Genomic DNA, 20,030 nt, shown 5'->3' on the forward strand with positions numbered 1-20,030 from the left:
TGAATCATGGCCTCATTGAGCACCTTTTCCTGGCATTTTACTGGAGCAGTAGGTGCCACTCATAAATGCCAGAAATTGCTTGCAGACTGAGTTATCTCTTTACAAGCTCCAAGCCCATTACAGAAATAGGACGGTACAACTTTCAGCTGGCCAGCCTGATCTCCAATACATATTATTACAGGTAATTAGTTTTATTGGATATTGCAACTCCACTAAAACCGTGGCACTTAAATGCTATGTCACTGTCTGAACTTAATTACTGCTTCAGAATGCAGAAGGTCAGAGGCACACCTATCCTCTAAATTTACCTTAATTTCATCTGATTGTGTTTACATAATTCCCTTGTGAAGCAGTGCTGTCACCTCCCCTGACCCACCCAGGAATTTGAGTACAGATGGACTGATGTGGCAACGCTCAAGGCTTGGGAGAGCAATCTCATGCAGGAATGAGCAGCTGTGGTGGCTGGGGTAGGTCCTGCAGAGTGGATATGTCCCGCTTCATTGGGGATATACTCTAGACGTAAGTATTTTCTTTGGGAATGGAGATAGTGTCCACTTGACCATAGTTTCCGGATATGGCAGCCAAAGTAAATGGACATCCTTGATGTTACAAAATTGGGTTAAAAAAAGTGGTACAACAGTCTGCACCCTCACATATCCTTGTTGATTCCTACTGGTTAATGTTAAATACAATTTTTGTTACTCATAGGTTGGGTTGCAAGCCTGTAGCTGGGTTGTGTGAGTACATGCACAATTACTGTCGCTTACAGAGATCAAGAGTCAAACCCTTGGGTGACTACAAAAAAAAAAAATAGCCCCTGATGGTGTATTATGTTTAAGAAATTCCACAATAAGTTAAGAAATATTATACTCACAAGGGTTACTACTAAAGCAACCACTGGTATGGTTGGTGGGGAGCTATGACCTGACCCCACTCAGGTTAAGAAGCTGCTCTCTAGACAAAGGGGAGAACACCCACCAAAGATGGAAAATTGTCACAATGTAGGTTTGAAAGGGTCTGAAGCAATTTTGAAAATAAACAGATACACCTAAGGAGAGGGAAGGCTCTTGGTCCTATAGAGCATTTCCGTTCTCCTCCCGGTCCCCGCGTTTGGTCATGGACGTTATGTAGGTTTCGGCAGTACAGAGCCGCCGGTCTTCGGGAGCCAAGTGCTTCCAGAGACTGCCGAAGTCTTCTGCGGCAGGAGATTCAAACGGAGGAGCTTGCGGGAGAATGAGGAGACCAGCTGGAGAACGGGAAGGCTCTATAGGACCCAGAGCCTTCCCTCTCCATAGGTGAGTATCTGTTTTTATTTAAAAAACTTGCTTCAGACTTGCTTGAACAGAGGAGCCAGCAAGAATAAAAGAACATATTTACTAAAACTTATAAAAATGGAGATCGTGGTGGACTTGCCTTCCCAATAGAAGACACGATTATGTTGGTAATAGTCCAATAATAAACTTTATTCAACTACATGAAGCAATGCATTTGCAGATGCTATACTTCTTCACCAGGGGCATAAATGAGTAATTAAATTGGTTCATTGGAACGCCAAAGCGTCTGTTTAGGCAGGTTGTTTGCAACTCGAGTACTACCTGTATATATCACCATCATTGTTTATCGGCATTAAAATATTGAGCAGCTATGTGCATATACATGAAGAACCAATCTCTATCTACCCATTGAAATGTTATCTGAGGGAGGCTTGCAGACATCTTCAACCAATCTACCATCTGCAGACTTTCCAGACCTTCTCCAGAGATATTGATGGCAGATGTGTGCTAGAACTGTTTGGTGATGTCGGTAAATGGGGAAAGACCTCTTGCCATTGGTCAAATGTTATGACCGATATGCAAAACGTATCTTATCTTATGCTTGGCTGAAAACAAGTCTTTTGTTTGGCCAAAGAAGATTATTCGTCATGCAAAGGTCCTTGTTCTTTCAGCAGATGGTCAGGCAATATTGGCCTGCTGGCCTGGGCATCATGCCTGGGGTTAACTTTGAACATTACAATGTTGATGATGTTTTCCCAACAAAAAAGCAATATAAACCTGCAGTACAGTATACTGAAAGAACTGTAGTCAAAATAACAAAAAATAAAATGGCCTTTTTTGTTTTTTACAAATTGAAGTTAAGTTAGAACTTTTTTAAATTGGTAAATTATTTTGTCAGTGTTTGCCCATTGTAAAATTTCCATCTCCCTGATTTACATTCTGAAATCTTAGGCAGCAACACCTTTTAGTCCTGGCGGGTGATCTCTGCTTAAAGGACAAGTTAAAAAAAATAAAAGGCTTCCTCCAGCAACTGGCAGCATATCTGTCACTCACGGGTCTCCTCTGTTGCAGATACCGACCTCGCCAGGTCAGAATCTTCTGCTCCTCATTGAGCATGCGACCGCGCTCACATGGCTTGGAGCGTTCTGCGCAGATGCAGAAGATGCCGACCTGGTGAGGTTAGCATCTGCAACGGAGGGGACACCGGAACTGCGGCTAGGAACAGATAAGCTGGCGGTGAATTTAATGCAAGTCATTGGGAGCGTTTTTTTTTCCCCCTAATTGTTCAGACAGCGTTGATGGTCACAAAAGTGTTCAGTGTCTCTGGCCTTCAAGGATACTTAAGCTTCCACTCACCCTGCTGTAAAAGTGTTTGTTTTCAGTGCCCATGTACACATCACACTCTTTTTGATAAGACTGAACTTTTGCATCCAATAGGTTGTGCTGTGCTTATTCTGACCGCTCTGTAATGAATAAGAACTATTTGTATATAAAAAGCCAAGTGGTGGAAGTATAAATGAACACCTATATTGTTAAAGTGCGTACTTGCCTTTGACTGTCACCCATCAGATCGGGACCTGATCCCCCGGAGCAACATCCTTGATCCGGCTTGTAAAAAGTGCACATACGTGACGTCACACGGAGGAGTGGTGTGCACAGAAGAGTTGGCATAGTTGATCCTCCAGGCAGATATCTTACGGAGCTGTGGTCGGGGGTCACTGTACACACGGCTGACTATCGGCTGAGGCGGTCATTATTGGCTGCCTCAGCAGACTTTAGTCATGCATGTGTATGAGGCCTTTAGAGATAAGGAAAGCTGTACTTTGTAGCTAGGTGCTCTTGTGATTGGGAATGAAGCTTGCCATATAGATATACTGTATAACGAATATTTCATCTGTCGTTTTTGCCCTTGTACACTTGTGTGTTCCGCCCTGTGCTCTGAATGAAGCTCTTTATTGATGGTAATGAGTGTTTATGGTGTTTGGTGTCCCTGTGACTAGAATAGCTGTGTGTGGCTGATGACTGTTCATTATTAGCCAATCCCTTTCTGTTAAGCCAGTTCAGTCACATTGTTGTTGTTGGCGTGCTTTGTTGTTGCCCTTTTGTGACTGAGATGGAGGAGTCAGTAGCATGAGAGCTGTGGCTGCTTTGTGTTTCTGTTATACACACACAGGGCCTGTAGGACTGTCTGCCAGTAGACCACATTTTATTCCTCTCTTAGTAACCAAACTGCATTGGAAGCAGTTGATTTGGGTCCAGTGGTATTGAATAGCCAGGACAGCAGTTCATTCCCTGTGAGCTATAGCTGTTGCATTGACTAAGTGCCTGCAGCCAAATCCAGTACCCAACAAGAAAGATGGCCAGAGGGAGGCATCTGTTAAAGTTTTAGCCCTTATTTTGGGAGGGTAAAGCTGTATACATGCTATAATAAACTTGGCCGAAGTGACTGGCCACCTCAGCCAAAAATTGTGCAAATGTAAAGGCACTTTGGGGAAGGCAGAAGTCGCATACTTGCCTTGGTAGAGGGATGCTTCTGGTCCCTCCAGAGGCTTCCCACATCCTCCTGCAAATCACTGCTGGAAGCCGGAGGGGGGGGGGGGGGCTGGAAGGTTGGGGTCGCACTCCGTACATGAGCAAGCGAACGCACTGCACAAGATGTCCTGTGCAGTAGCAAAGTGCTGCTGCTCATGCTCTGTGGAATAAGCCAATCCTGTTTGGCCCCATGCTACTGTGAAGGAGCATGCCACCTGTGTAGTGCTGATGAGCTCTGTAAACGAACCCTTATCGACGAGCTTGGGGCTGGTCCCAGTGCTGGTGGGGTGGGACATTATCCACCTGCTGAGGAAAGTGTCCCAATTGGGCACTTTTCTCCCACCATCATGTTTGGAATGCCAGAACTTTAAACGGCAACAACCCTTAAAGTGAACCTGTATTCAGAACTTCCTCTCTGCTGTAAAAGATAAACATCGGCTTTAATAAACCTTTCCTTGTTACAGATAAACGAGCTCCTTCAGAGATGCTGCAGTGTAGTTACTTCCTGGGAGCACAGAAAGGGTTAACCATTAGCTCAGAATTTGACAGACGGCAGACAGCTCAAATTACACTAGCTCACTACTTGTTGAGAAGGGAGAATTCTAAAGGCTGCTCTCTATAAACGCACACGGTGGACATGGAGTTCTGTGTTTGCCTTGTCTCCTGTGCTAGAGATCAGGTCCACTTTAAGCTCATTGTTCCTCATATCTCGATCTTGTAGTGGTGAGACTGATATTAGCCAAGATTTCTGCTGATATCCTGTCTAGATCTAGTCCAAACTGGTAGAACAGGTAAACCTGAATGAGACCAATGTCTGCACAGATCTCAGCTGTAGGCAGTGGGGGAGACTTTCCGGTTGCATGTCATATCAGTTCGGCGCGGGGAGAGCCGAATGACGGCTCTCCCTGCTGCCGCAAAACTCTGAGGCAGCATTAAATACTATTCCCCCTCCAAGATGTCGCAACTCGGAGGGAGATGTAATTCGGGGTCTGGCAGCCGCCAGAGCCCCGAATTACCGCTACGCGGAGTGTGCATCATAGCATTGCTGCTATGACGGCGCCCAGTTTCGGTGCTCGGCTCTCGGAGCCACGCTCCGAAATCAGCCGATTCGAGACTTTCCTGCTGGAATCCTGTTTATTACTGAGTGTTATAAAGCGGCATCAGCAAAATATCAAATGCTTACAGAGTTGTATTGTGGTATGGCTCTGGTTCTATTTCTAAAATGGCATCATATAGCGACTGCATGGTCGCCAGTGAGCAGTTTTGCCGTAGTTGTGTATGTGACTTTTTTTTAGAGCTTTGAACAGTGCATCACTTGTGTTTATGCTGTGTGATGTGGCCTGGTAAGTCTTTTGCCCCATACCCTGTGTCTGTATAGGCGCCCACACCTGACTGGTTACATACCTTGGAACAGTATAAGCATGCTGTTGTTGGGCTGTGTTGTGTGTGTTGAGCTATGCAAGCGCTGTATTATTATTATTATTATTATTATTTTATTATACACTTTGGAGTAACCCAGAAGCTGAGAAACCATGTTAGAAAGATGAATGCAACTATGTCTGCTTCAGCTGTTGCCATAACCTCATCCCAAGGTTCACTGAGCTGGCTTCATACCAGTAAGTCAGGTGACTTCATTATGGTCAAGTGGATGGATCGTTGCCAGACTTGCCTTTTATGTAAGCATGATCAAAAAATGTTCCAGATGTTCTGAGAGGAAATTAGAAGCAGAATCTTCTTAATACGCAATAAACTAAAGTCACATACAGATGTTGGATATGTACTGATTGCCTCGAAGCCCTGTTCACTTCTCTACATTTTCAAACCTACTTGTGTCTTTAGGTGCATTTTTCATGAATTGTACATATAACATGTGGCAGCACGGTGGCGTAGTGATGGGCAAGCGCAGTGTCGTAGTGGTTAGCACCCTTGCCTTGCAGCGCTGGGTCCCTGGTTCAAATCCCACTATCTGCAAGGAGTTTGTATGTTCTCCCTGTGTCTAGGCAGGTTTCCTCTGGGCACACTGTTTTCTCCCACATCCCAAAAACATACAGATAAGTTAATTGGCTTCCCCCTTAATTGGCCCTAGCCTACGATACATACACTATGTACTCTACAGCACTGCGGAAGATGTTGGTGCTATATAAATACTAAATATGTTTGCTTGTGCTGTTCATTGAGATAATGACTTAGCACGCTTCAACGGTTGGCTAATCCCTTACCAATTTTACCACCTCCCATGTACTATGAGCGTTTACCTACACAATCTGCTCATAGTATTAAGATGTTACATAATGGTGGTAAAATTGAAGGTGTATGCCAGGCGTTAGATAATTGGCTGACTATGGTAAGCGGGGCTGTGGAGTCGGTGATTTCAATAAACTGAGGAGTCGGAGTTAAATGGGTTTTGAACCAAATCCATAGCCTTTGTAAAAGGAGTCGGGAGTCGAGCAATTTTGGGTACCTGGAGTCGGTGGTTTCATAAACTGAGGAGTTGGAGTCGGATGATTTTTGTACCGACTCCACAGCCCTGATGGTAGGGATTAGGGTGCATATACCCATCCAATTTTGATTTGCTAGTTGTTGCCCATTTTACCACCTACATGTAGTATTAGAGAATTTACCTAGCATTCAAAATTTGCTGGCCCTCCTACTACATGGAGGCGGTAAAATTGGCCAATCATTATCCAACCAAAAATAGCATGTGTACAAACTTCATTAGATTAGAAGCTCCTCTGAGGCACAGTCACCCATATTCTGACAGGCATAGAAGAATATGAATGTCTGTACAGAGTATTGGCCTAAGTGATTAGAAGTTTACCTTGTGCGTCTGTGAGAGCCGTTGGCCCATATGCAATTCACTTTCTCCTGAGTTTTCTTCTAGGTGATATATTCACAACTTGTCCATAAAATGCCTTTTATTCCACCAGCAACTTGGAGGAAAAGGTAATAGCATAAGGGGCACTGTGCATGAGTACATTTGAAATCGGCGCGGGAGACTTGGGCGCAGGATACAGCCGGTATATGGCTGATCCTGCTTCTGCACATGTCCGGGCCGTGTTAATTACTATTCCCCTCCAGGCCGCCATGGATAGTGAGGGAATGATATAATTCGGCTTCCAGCTATTGCTGGAGGCCGAATTGCGTTTTTTAAGCCAACTTCGGCTCTGTCTTCTGACGGCGCCTACGTTACTCACGGAGTTCCACTATAGACTGATTCCCATTCTAGTCTATGGCTGCGCCCAAATCTAGCAGCGCCGAAAAGCAGTGCTCCGCTGTGCATTAGGCTGCCGGTACACTGAGTATTTCCTCAGACACCAGTGCAGTACATATCAGGGCTATGGAGTCGGAGTCGTGGAGTCGGGCAATTTTGGGTGCCTGGAGTCGGAAAAAAAATGCTCCGACTCCTAATGAATTTGTAACTGTAATTAAAATAGAAAATATGATAAAATGTTCTATTTCTCACATAATAGTCATTAAAAATAATGTATATATACAGTAATAGCTGTGTTCAGTCCACAAAAATGAAATAAACCAATCAAAATTAGTTACTTGTGCTGCTTCAATAAAGCAGTCCCCGTATTTTTAAGGTCAGATATACATATCTGATTGTGACTGTATATATGATGTGTACACAGGAATCTCTTATATATACTAAATAACATCTATGCTGTAAGAATAAAGCCTGATGTGTAGCTGTGTCACTAATACAGATGGTCAACGAGATGGAAATAATTCTGCATTGATGCTGATTTATGCAAATGTATGCACTCTCTTTGCTGATGAAATCAAATAATTTGATATGTTGTTAAATTTGGTTTGGTGACTACAAATTAAAGGGTAACTGAGACGGATGAAAAGTAAAGTTTTATACATACCTGGGGCTTCCTCCAGCCCCCTTCAGGCTAATCAGTCCCTCGCTGTCCTCCACCACCCGGATCTTCTGCTATGAGTCCTGGTAATTCAGCCAGTCAGCGCTGTCCGGCCGCATGCCGCTCCCACAGCCAGGAACATTCTGCACCTGCGCAATAGTGCTGCACAGGTGTAGTATGCTCCTGGCGGCGGAGTGTGTGCATGCGCACTACGCCTGACTGGCTCAAGTACCTGGACTCATAGCAGAAGATCCAGGTGGTGGAGGAGGACAACGAAGGACTGATTATCCTGAAGGCGGCTGGAGGAAGCCCCAGGTATGTATAAAACTTTAATTTCATCTGTCTCAGGTTTACTTTGTTACACAGTAGTACTATACTCTACATATGCACTCCCCACAGAGCTGCAGGGAATCCACTGAGAATGCTGTGCACATTGAACACAGAGGTGTTGTCTGTTTACAATCTCCTCATTCCCCTGCAGAGTACCTGCACATCATTCTTACATGTACCCACACTTATGCTGGGAATACACGATTCGTTTTTGCCTTCGTTTAAACCTTCGTTTCGATTGTGCCTTTTGTCCTTTTCGATCCTGAAATAATCGATCGTACGGTTAATATCACCACCCACGGTTTCATTTTTTTTTTTTCGATTCTGATGGTTTCGTTTTTCCAATGATCGAAGGCTGCAAAGAAACGAAACGAAAATCCCTTTTTTCCTTTCGTTTATACCTTTGTTTTCGTTTTCGATAGCGATAGGGGCGGCTTTTAGGAGGAGCGAATAGCGAGGGATAGTACTTCCGTTCGGAATATCTCCGCCTTCGTCCTCGAGCTGGGCTTTCACAGGATCGGATTGCCGGCCCACAAACACCCACATTTATGCAAAATAGTACAGGGACGGACTAACGAATCAACGGCATAAACGAATATATAATCGATCTGAACAGCCATCAAGCCTACCAATGGCTCGATTAGATGGATAAAGAGAGATAATATCAAACATGTTCGATCACTAGTCGTTCGTATTTGGGGTCTATTAATTGAAACTATAATGAGATTATGACTATTTTCACATACGTTTTCAACACTCGATTCGTTTACCGAACGAATCAAAGGCTAAAACGAAGGCAAAAACGAAACGTGTATTTCCAGCATTACATTGCCTAGGGCCTGATAGATGTTCTTTGTTCCGGTTTGTACATTTTTACAAATACTCTTACCAAGGACTAGTTTTAGTCTAAAGGGAATAAATATAGTAGTCTACATATCCTTCTCACTTCAGTTGTCTTGTAAAATTCCTAAGCGTTGGCAGTTAAGAGACGAATTTCATGTTACATACTTTTAATCAACAAAATTGTAATATGCAAATTAGAGGAGTCGGAGTCGAGGAGTCGGTGGAATCCTAAACTGAGGAGTCGGAGTCGGTGAATTTTTGGACCGACTCCACAGCCCTGGTACATATAGTGACTGCTGGCACTTAGTACCAGGATTCTATACTAGGCATCTAACCACAGTGGTGCATTTTTTTTGTTTTTTGTTTTTCACTTTTCTTTCTGTAATTTCCTTAGATTGAAGGAAGCTGTAACTTGTTACATGAGGAAGATTTTTCTATCTTTGAACATATTTTTGTAGCATCCATAGGAAAAACTCTGATCTTGGGAGCTAGTGTGTCTAAATTTAAACATAATGGCATATTGTAATTACGTCTCCCGGGTCTGTTTAACATGTAATAGCCCAGGCAGTATCTAGACGCAGGACACCCGTGGCATATTGTTACAGCATACTGGGACTCTGGCATAGGAACACGAGTTGCTGGGGCTGCAGTAGTATCTGGCCTCAGAGGCATTGCCGAAAACAAACACCGACTTACAGCACACTTCAGCATGTGACACTACCTGCGTCTTGTAGAAACAGACCTGCCAATCGCACAGTTGATTTCCTTTCTTACTACTTTCCATAGCAGAAATCCTGCTGCCTGTTCTTTTATTAATGAAAGTGGCCATCTTGCTGGTGATGTCAGGACAGTGTACACAACAGGGTGAATTCACATTGTTAGAGGAACTGCAAATAAAATAACATAATGAATAGCAATTGATGTGACTGCTGACAAAAGCAGCAGGATGAATTTGGAAGTGTTTCGGTCAATATTATCTGCTCATATTCAGCCAAATGCTTCAGAACTCATTAGACGGTGCTTCACAGTGCAGATGGACAATGACCCAAAGCACACTGCAAAAGCAACCAAAGAGTTTTTGAAGGGAAAGAAGTGGAATGTTATGCAATGGCCAAGTCACTCACCTGACCTGAATCTGATTGAGCAGTCATTGTGAAGACAAAACTGCAGGAAAAATGCCCCAAGAACAAGCGGGACCTGAAGACAGTTGCAGTAGAGGCCTGGCAGAGCATAACCAGGGATGAAACCCAGCATCTGCTGATGTCTATACGTTCCATACTTCAGGCTGTAATTGACTGCAAAGGATTTACAACCAAGTATTAAAAAGTGAAAGTTTGATTTTATGATTATTATTCTGTGCAAACTGTTGTAATTCCTACACCGTTCACCTGATTCAGATGTAAATACCCTCAAATTAAAGCTGACAGTCTGCAGTTAAAGCCCATTGTGTTCATTTCAAATCCATTTTGGTTGTATATAGACCCACAAATGGGAGAATGGTCCCAATATTTATGGACCAGTCTGTATATGGAGCCTCCATATTTATTTCCAATTGGTTGGCTATCCTGCTGATCCTCTGCCTCGAATACTTTTAGCTATAGACCCTGAACAAGTATGCAGCAGATCAGGGGTTTCTGACGTTATTGTCAGATCTGACAAGGATTAGCCACATCCTTGTTTCTGTTGTTATTCAGACACCACTGCAACCAAATAGATCAGCAGGGCTGCCAGGCAACTAATATTATTTAAAAGTAATTAAATATGGCAGCCTCCACTTATCTCTCACTACAGCTTTCCTTTAAAGCTATCCCTGGAAATGGGATTTAAAAAAAAAAAAAAGTATGATAAATTGAAAAAGCAGCATGTGGTAGAGCGGTACGCTGGTCTTTGTGGATGTGCTAGTTCCAAGCCTCAGGTTATGCGCCTAGGAACTAAGCTAGTGCGAGCCGTCAGTGACGTGCTTTATTATCAGGGGCTTGGCTTTGTTTTCTGTAAAGGGCTGTTATGTAAGAAGCGAGTGAGGTTTCACGTTATTTGGGCCGAGATGGGTGTTGTGGCTACACTGGCTGTTATTTATAAGCAATTATGTAGAGCCGTCTGGAACGCCTCATGAGAACGCTATGTGCATCTGTAAGTATGCGAGCATAAAATGTGTGTTTGCACAATCTTCCCCAACACAGCGTGCGGCTCATGCATAATTGCTGCACTTATGATCTAGCTCTGCATAGCTCCTGCTGCTTCTGCTCACAGTCACTTATAAATACTGCAGATGTAGAAAAGTTTAAAAGCCGTGACTGGGCTTCTCTTTACCGAGAGACAACAGAGGCAGTAACTACAAACGGAACAGAAATGCGGCCTCCTGTGGGCAGATTATTTTTTCTTTACCCTAACCAGTCCCATAAATGGGAATTATATGATGTCTGGTGGTAATTGCATCTTTCAGTTATGTATGTTTATGGTTTCTCTGCAATACATTGCAGCCCTACTGCAGATTGGTCCATGCTCTTGCTCTAGACTTTCATCTACATTTTGGCTGGCGTAGTATAATTCTGGAACCGTTGTGTTTTTATTGCTGTGTGTTTCTGTTTGGAGATCCCCCTTCCTTCCTGTGCCAGTGGTTTAGGTGCTCCCACTGCATTTTAGCTTTGTGGCTGAGGCTGATGCAGTATTGAGGGCGAGGCATAGCACTCTTGCCTTGCGGTGGTATTACCCAGGTTCAAATCTGTTCCAGGACCCTCTTCACATGGAGTTTGTATGTTTTCCCCGTGTTTACGTTGGATTCCTCTACAATCTCCAGTTTCCTCCCACATCCAAAGATAAGTGGTCTATGCCAGGAGCATATGACTGTGGCTGGCATGGATTCGATTGTGTCTCTGGAGGACAGTCAGTGACATGGCAATGTACTCTGTGAAGTGCTGCAGAAGATGTCAGTGCTATATAAATACATGATCAAAGTCTATGGCAACTTTAGCCATGATTGTTGCTTAAAGATCCGGCGTGTCTATTAAGCCTTGTCTTCAGACTTGGGAAGACACCTGTACACCGTGGTCTGAGAACACTTGTATACAAGTGTTTAGGCTAAGTGTAAACAGACCGTTGTGCACGGGACAGATAAAAATAGCGCACAGCACAGAGGATATAAAAATTGTGCCGTTTTGACTTGCAACATATAACGCTATTTAGCGTTATAAGGGTTAAAAAATGGCGCATGCAGGGGGGCTAGTGTTAGGCAGTGTGGGTTGGGGGGGGGGGGGGAAGAGTGTTAGGCAGAGGGAGTGGAGGGAGTAGGATTAGGCAGAGGGAGGATTCATGGGAGCATAGGCATACATTACCTTGTCCCAGCGATCGCCTCTTCACTGCCTCAGTTTGCTGTAGTCCTGCATCCAGCCAATCACCTTGTGGCTTCAGTCCCCGAATCGTGATTGGCTGGCTGCAGGACTCTTGTAAACGAACTAGGAAGTGAAGGAGCGAACACCGGGACAAGGAAATGTATATTACCTTGCATTCCAGCGGATCTGGAGGTGTGTTAAGCTTCTAGGGACGACTATGGTTTATTTGCATATATTTAGCAGTGATGCACTGGGAGACATCTCGGAGCTCACTCCAACCTAAATTATCACCTGTGCCATTTTAACCTGTACGTGGTGTGTGAGTAGTAAAGGGCAGCCAGTTTATAACTATACACAATGTCCTGTCCTTGAAGTTGTCGGTTATTTGGAAGCTCCCATCGCATTGAGAACTGCAACCAACCCATACATGTATGTAATTGAGTGGTAGCTGCTCCAGAAATACTGCATGCTGCAGTTTCCTTACCGGCCCCATTTACACTGCCCTCTGTATAGGCCGCCCCGTTTCCCTTTTTGTTGCATGGACTTTGTTTTTGAAGGTAGTCAAACTTCAGTTGTAATGTATGAGGGGGGAGTCGGCATCAGCGGCAGCTCCACAGACTGTGATCGGTTTCAGGCTGAAATCGATTCACAATCTGTTTGCAGTAAAGGCAGCCATACGATCCCTCTCTGATCAGATTCGATCAGAGAGGGATCTATCTGTTGGTCGAATCTGATGGCAAATCGACCAGTGTATGGCCACCTTTCACCAACCTGAAATCTCTCTGTGTGAACAAGTCCCTCCAGAGAATACTTATCACATGCCGACTCCCAGCACTTTGAAGTCACTGGATCCAAGATCAGAATGACTATCTTATGCACTGATCTGTAGAAGCCAAATCCATCTGCTCAGTGATTTGGGTTCCAGTAAGTTGTGTGTGTGAAGGAAATGTGACAATCCCTCTGCCATTGCATGTGTAATTTATATATGAAGTTTCTTCCTCTTTGGATGCTAAGTCTACAGGTTTCCTGAATGGGGAAGTTTACTTGTAAAAATCAGTTTTCTAGATCTTCTAGGGTTCTCTACATTACTTTTATGTAGCAACATTCTGTGCTTACCAAGTGCCCTCTGGTATAGATAAGATGCTATCAAGCACCCTCTGACATATCCATTTATTGGTACTATGCTCTGTTGTCTATGCATGTAACGAATCAAAGTGTGATCACTGTCCAGTTTTTCATCATGTCCAAGTTTGCCTCCATGCAAGATGAGGGCCAACAGAATACTTTGACCAGATTGTGTAGGTAACAGGGCTGTGGAGTCGGAGTCGAGAAGTCGGAGCAATTTTGGGTTCCTGGAGTGGGGGAAAAATGACTCCTAATGAATTTTAACTGTAATTAAAATAGAAAATATTATAAAATGGTCTATTTCTCAGATAATAGTCATCAATAATAATTTATAGCTGTGCTTAGTCCACAAAAATGAAATAAACCAATCAAAAAATAGTTACTTGTGCTGCTTCAATAAAGCAGTCCCTGAATTTTAAGTCAGATATACATATCTGATTGTGACTGTATATATGATGTGTACACATGAATCTTTTATATATACTAAATAACATCTATACTGTAAGAATAAAGCCTGATGTGTAGCCGTGTCACTAATAGAGATGGTCAATGAGATAGAAATAATTCTGCGTTGATGCTGATTTATGCAAATGTATGCACTCTCTTTGCTCATGAAATTAAATAATTTGATATGTTGTTAAAATTTGGTTTGGTGACTACAAATTAAAGAACATTTTTTTTTTTTTTATACATACCTGGGACTTCCTCCAGCCCCTTCAGGCCAATCAGTCCCTCGCTGTCCACCTCCACCACCTGGCTCTTCTGCTATGGGTCCCGGTAATTCAGCCAATCAGCACAGTCCGGCCGCATGCCGCTCCCACAGCCAGGAACATTCTGCACCTGCGCAATAGTGCTGCGCAGGTGTAGTATGCTCCCAGAAGCAGAGTGTGTGCATGCGCACTACGCCCGACTGGCTCAAATACCTGGACTCCTAGCAGAAGATCCAGGTGGCGGAGGAGGACAGCGAAAGACTGATTAGCCTGTAGGGGGCTCAAGGAAGCCCCAGGTATGTATAAAACTTTAATTTCATCTGTCTCAGGTTTACTTTGTTACACAGTAGTACTATACTCTACATATGCACTCCCCACAGAGCTGCAGGGAATCCACTGAGAATGTTGTGCACATTGAACACAGAGGTGTTGTATATCACCCATAAATCTGGTTCAGATTGTGCATGAAGAATGTGTAAATAGAGGAAGAATAGTCTCATTCTCCTGCAGAGTACCTGCACATCACTCTTACATGTACCCACAGTTACATTGCCTAGGGCCTGATAGATGTTCTTTGTTCCTGTCTGTACCTTCTACAAGTACTCTTGCCAAGGACTAGTTTTAGTCTATGACTAAAGGGAATAAATATGACAGTCTCCATATCCTTCTCACTTCAGTTGTCTTGTATCCTCTTTTATGCTTCATCCTCTTCTTTGCATGGTAATAGACTCCTCATGCGTTTCTATTCAGATGGGAGTCTTGCAGATTATATTTGGTGCATGTTGAGTGCACAGAGGCTTGGCTGCTGAGCTGGTTTAGCCTGGGAGTGTCTGTGGGGGAACCACCTGATAAAATATTGTGTATGGATGTCTAGCCAACATGAGATTTTGTGGTAACAAATTCAAGTATCTGAAATGTATTTTTCATGAACGTATGGTGTTCTCTAACCCCCCCATATGAGCCAATCACAGTAATCACAGCTGGAGTTTTGAAAAAAAAAAAAACTCTGGTTCTTAAGGGGCCAGTGACTGCCGGTCTGAAAGGCCATGTATACAAGGTGAATGTAATTAAACCTTGTGTGTTGCCCTTAGTTACTGTCTGACATGCCTGCTTGCTCTGAATGGTTTGTAAACCTGTCCTTGGTCTCTCCCCACAGCCTATCGTCAAGCAGTCTCCATGGAGCAGCCACCAAGGAAGCGGCTGGAGTACAGGCAGCATGTCCTGGGGCGGAATGCACGGCCGCGACCGCCGCACCTCTAACATGGGCATCCCGGGCACCATGAACCAAATCTCTCCTTTAAAGAAACCCTTTTCTGGAAATGTCATTGCTCCACCCAAGTTCACCCGCTCCACCACATCCCTGACGCCCAAATCCTGGATCGATGACAACGTGTTCAGAACAGACAACAACAGCAACTCTCTCTTACCCTTACAGGTAAGAATGGTACGTAGACCCTTTTTTTTGCCTTGCATTTATATACCGGGTAGATTATAAGCACTTTTGTTATTCATTTTTATTCTGTTTTACAAATAAATATTCTGATATTTCTAAGGGCTGCTTCAGACGGACGTTTGGAGGCGTTGCGTTTGCTGGCGTCGCGTTCAGCAGCGTTCGTGTGCGTTTGGATGCGGTCGCGTTTTTTTCTTCCCCTAGGGGGACATTAGCCGTCGCGGTTAACCTCCCCTGGAAGCTACATGTAGCTTCCAGGGGCTCCTTGAACGCCAGGGAAAATCGGGACCCAAACGCCGCGTTTGTGTAAACGCGCTTGAAAGCTTGGTACAAACGCTCCCATTCACTTGAATGGGAGCGTTTAACACCAAGCCCTGAACGCTGGCTGTAAACGCTCTGCAAACGTCCAAGATCACAGATGACCAATGGCGTCACCCCACAAATCTCTGCCTGCCGGCTCCCCCTGCAAAACCCTTTCCACCCCCCACCGCAGTGCATTAGTGTGCACTCAGCTGCCGGCTATGGAGCAGGGCGATACTTGTTTTCAGCGAGTGGAGTGACAGGTCCTCACTCATCTCTTCACTTTAGCTGCTGCAGAGCCAATCTTCATGTGGCTCTCATCTCTGCTGATCATGTGACATGCAGAGACTGGAGGTGCAAGGAAATGGGCTGTGTGGGGGGCTACGGTGAAGAGGAGTTAGGACTTGTCTCTCCTCTGACTGGCAGAAGGTTAAAGAATCACTCCGCTGTGCACCTTGATACAGGACCGGGCCCTATTAGCACCCGCTAAGCTTATTGCCTGACAGGGACTGGAAGAGGTTCTCATTCCCATTGCGGACTCAATAGGGCCAGTTGCTTGGTCCTATACTATGGCTGTAGTCTCCACGCAGGATCGCACTGGGGGCTGATACAGCCATGAAGTACAGAATTGTGGACTTTGCACGTTTTTAAAATACAGTGTAGTACCTCCTCCCTTCATCCCCAATGTGATAAAATGTTAAATCGGACTGGATAAACAAAACCGTTGTAGTAATAATTTATTTCTTCTTTATCTTAATAGAAGTATTTTGTGTTAATCTCTGGATTTGATTGTTCTGGTTACTAAAAATCCTCTCTGTTGCTTGAGTAATCTTGTCAGCTTCCTTGCAGCCAACACCTGCTGCAGTCTTCTGTGTTGCTTGTAGAGATGCTGGCAGCAGTGTCCTCTTCAAGCTCTTGTTTTCATCTGATGTATCCTCACCTGGCTGGCCTACATTTATACACTGGGCTGGTTGATATAGCCGAGTGATATGACTGGGATTTTGTCAGTGTCTGTCACTGGACTTGTGTTTGTAGATCAGCACCAATCATTACCTGTACTAGATCTGTCATGAGGAATAGGTTTATAGATAGCTGACTGCCTTCAAAAAAGATAGTTTTCTGTTTGCAACTCTGATCCTCTGGCTATTTGTACAGTGCCACGGAATATGTTGGCGCTTTTATAAATCGATAACTGTAGCTTTGAAGGCATCTGAACTAGATATGCATGCACGGTTATTTCTGATCTGCATACTTGTTCCATGAGACAGATCTGGAAACGGTTACTGGCTAAGACTCAGTAGGACAGCCAGGATTAAACCTTGCAAGCCTTCTTTTGCCCTGTGACAGGTTTACTTGGTGGCTGTACTTTTCTGTTATTTAACAATTACTCGCATATATTGGTTGGCTGGCACATACAGCCAGGCAGGGTCACCCATTCAAATTTGCATGTTTTTCAGATGTACAAAAAAAATGTCTTTCGCACATAAGTCACGTGCTTCTTGCAGCACAAATTTGCACGTTGCATGCAAATCACCTGCGGCCAAAAACTTGCATATGTTAACAGGCAAAAAACATTTTTGCAAGAAGTGTGAACCTTGCATTACCTTTCATGAGGCCTAGCTGCCACGGGATGAGACGGCGCAAACCATGATGCAGGGAAATTTGGGTGCACCATGCGCTACCATAGGCTGTGATGGGAATTGCAGCTTTAGCAGCGCTCAGACAGTAATTTGGGCACCGTCAAAAGACTGTGCCCAAATAAATATAAAAACATAATACATCCGCCAGCAATAGCTGGAAGCCAAATTACGTATTTCTCTCTGAGTCCATTGCCATGGCGGCCTGGAGGGGGAATAGAAATTAACACCGCCGGGACTCTTGCAGGAACAGGGTGAGCTGTTTTTTGGCTCTTCCCAGTGCCCTAATTTCGTGTTGCCATTTTTTGCATGTCTGCTCTGTGACTGGTGCCTGCTCCATGATTGGTGCCTGATCCGTGTCTTTACAAATGGGAATCCTTGGATCAGACCATGTGATGGGAATTGCAGAAGAGTAATGGCCCATACTCATGGGCTACAGTTGTTACCGCAACCACGTGGCGCGCGCGTGTCTTGCGGCGACAGGTCGCCCGTGAGTATGGCGCGCCCGCCCTGAACCGTCGCTGCTGTTGCCAGGCGATTGGCGCGGTCAATCGCCTAGCGACAGTTGCCGCAGCAACTTTGCCGCAACTGTCGCTAGTCCGCGTGTGTATGCGGACTAGCAACAGCAACCTGATAGCCAGAGAACTGAATTTCCGGCTGGGGGGAGGAACGTCGGCGACAGCTTCCGTCGCACAGCTGATCCCTCTTCCGCGTGTGTACGCGGAGGGACCTGGCGACGAGCTGTCGCGCACATGCTCACGTGTGCTGGCGACAGGCCACAAATGTAGCCCGTGAGTATGGGCCATAAGCCTGCTCACAAGGAAAGTCCTGCAGATCTTGGAAACGTCTTGATTGGTAGGAAGTAACTCCTAGTGATGGTCATTGTGGATGCCTCTAGCTGAGGGTCGCTGTGCTGTATCTCTGTAGTATGTGTGAGAGCGCAGGGAGTGTGGTCTGTCTCTGTTCCCTGGCAGAAGGCCACAGGAGCCGGTACACTGCAGTGCCTTACAAGGCTGTTCTGCTGTGAAGGACAAGCATGTTTGTCAGCCTGTGTTTTCATATGGGTTATAGAGATGGCCTTCAGATTGGATGAGACCAGCCCAGGTCAGTGACTGGAATACAGATTATCCCTCATCCATCGGCAGCTTTCACAGGCCTAAACTCTGCAGAGATGCATTCTGCTGTCCATCCCGTGTATATTTTGGCTTTTTGTAAGAAATGTGCGGGCTACAAGGTGGGCGAGAGGACCGCACTCATGGGCTGTCAGTGATAGTCTAGCAGATGTTGAAAGTTCCCATAGCGTTAGCCTAATGGCTGTAATGCTGATCTTTTCACACTTTTCCAAAGAGCTTGCAGGAGGTTAACGAACGGTAGCGGAAGAGCTATAGAGATTGCCATGTTTATTTCCTTTAATTAATACCAGTTGCCTGGCTGTCCTGCTAAACCTTTGCCTCTAATACTCCTAAAGGTAATCTTTTAAAAAATAAATACATTTTACCTTACCTGGGGCTTCTTCCAGCCCCCTGGAGACTCCTACTGTGCCCACGACGTCCTCCTGATCCCCTCCAGGCAGCAGCGGCGTCCCCCGCAAAGCTAGGCTGTCGCCGCCAGTGTGCAACTACTGCGCTACTTGTCAGATCTATTTTCCAAGCATAAGGGATTTCACGTAATTTGTAACCTGCATTACAGGATCCAGTCACAGCGCACTGTCACTAAAACCGGTGTCCAATAGTGTAATTGACTAGCTGGGGATAACTAAACGCCCATCACCTACTGGAAATTGTAGGGTTCTTAAAAAGTAAACCTTTCGTGGAGGAGCAAGAGGACTTCTACTTACCTGGGCTTCATCCAGCCCCGTAAGTCTCTGTTCTCCCACCGTCAGCCCCGCCAGTTGCCAGACTCCCGCCTCCTCCTTTATGGTTGTGTGGCCGGGAGTGCTCTGTGCAGTTAAAGCAGTAGGATCAGCCATTCTATTCCAGGGGGGAAAAAACATATATAAGTAGATAAATACTTGATCTACTTACATAACACATGTATTGTACTGATTTTAGTGAATGTTATATAGTAAATGACGAGAATTCTGTTCCTGGTGGGGGCCATGTCTTTTGCCCACAGTAAAGGCTAACTCGTGATGTCATTTCTGCCCTTTACTTTTTTTCTTGCCTCCTCCAATCACTGAGTTACCTCAGCCTTGCTTGTAAACACAAGTGAGTAGGGGATTAGGTTTCAGATAAGGAGCTGGCAGGCAAATGGAAGAGGAGGAATATACTATAGATAAAAAGAACCCCCAGCATGCAATTCTTTGGCACCGACTACTAAAGAGCCAGTGCTCCTAAGGTATATGATAACTCCAAATCATAACAGCAGAAAACGTTTTGAAAGTTTTGAATGCAGGAATAGCATCTTTATCACTTAATACACTCAGACCAGTTGCTGTTGACGTTTGATTTTTATGGTGACGATACCGCTTTAAGGTTTGTGACCGTGCAGAGGCAGTACAAGTAAACAGAGAGATGTGGGTGTGAGGTCACGTGGTAGCCAGGGAGGGGGTTAAATAATGGCCAAACTCAGCTGAAGCGAGCCACCAGGCTGATTTCTGGCAGAGTGGTTTCGGGGACTGCAGGGTTCTTG

The 20,030-nt window shown here is 44.8% G+C and overlaps 1 protein-coding gene across 4 annotated transcripts in view; it reads left to right on the forward strand.

The window, feature by feature from the left end:
• Positions 1-20,030, forward strand: part of CPEB2 (cytoplasmic polyadenylation element binding protein 2) — a 148,877-nt gene that overhangs the window by 26,670 nt on the left and 102,177 nt on the right. For 2 of the 4 annotated variants that reach the window (XM_068277589.1, XM_068277572.1), the window contains exon 2: positions 15,169-15,447. In XM_068277589.1, the coding sequence (XP_068133690.1) occupies positions 15,169-15,447 (279 nt within the window). Of the gene's footprint in view, positions 1-15,168; positions 15,457-20,030 lie in introns of all 4 variants that reach the window. The other 2 variants (XM_068277562.1, XM_068277580.1) reach the window with 1 other exon arrangement.

Source organism: Hyperolius riggenbachi, chromosome 1 (genome assembly GCF_040937935.1).
Source record: "Hyperolius riggenbachi isolate aHypRig1 chromosome 1, aHypRig1.pri, whole genome shotgun sequence".
Taxonomy (NCBI): domain Eukaryota; kingdom Metazoa; phylum Chordata; class Amphibia; order Anura; family Hyperoliidae; genus Hyperolius; species Hyperolius riggenbachi.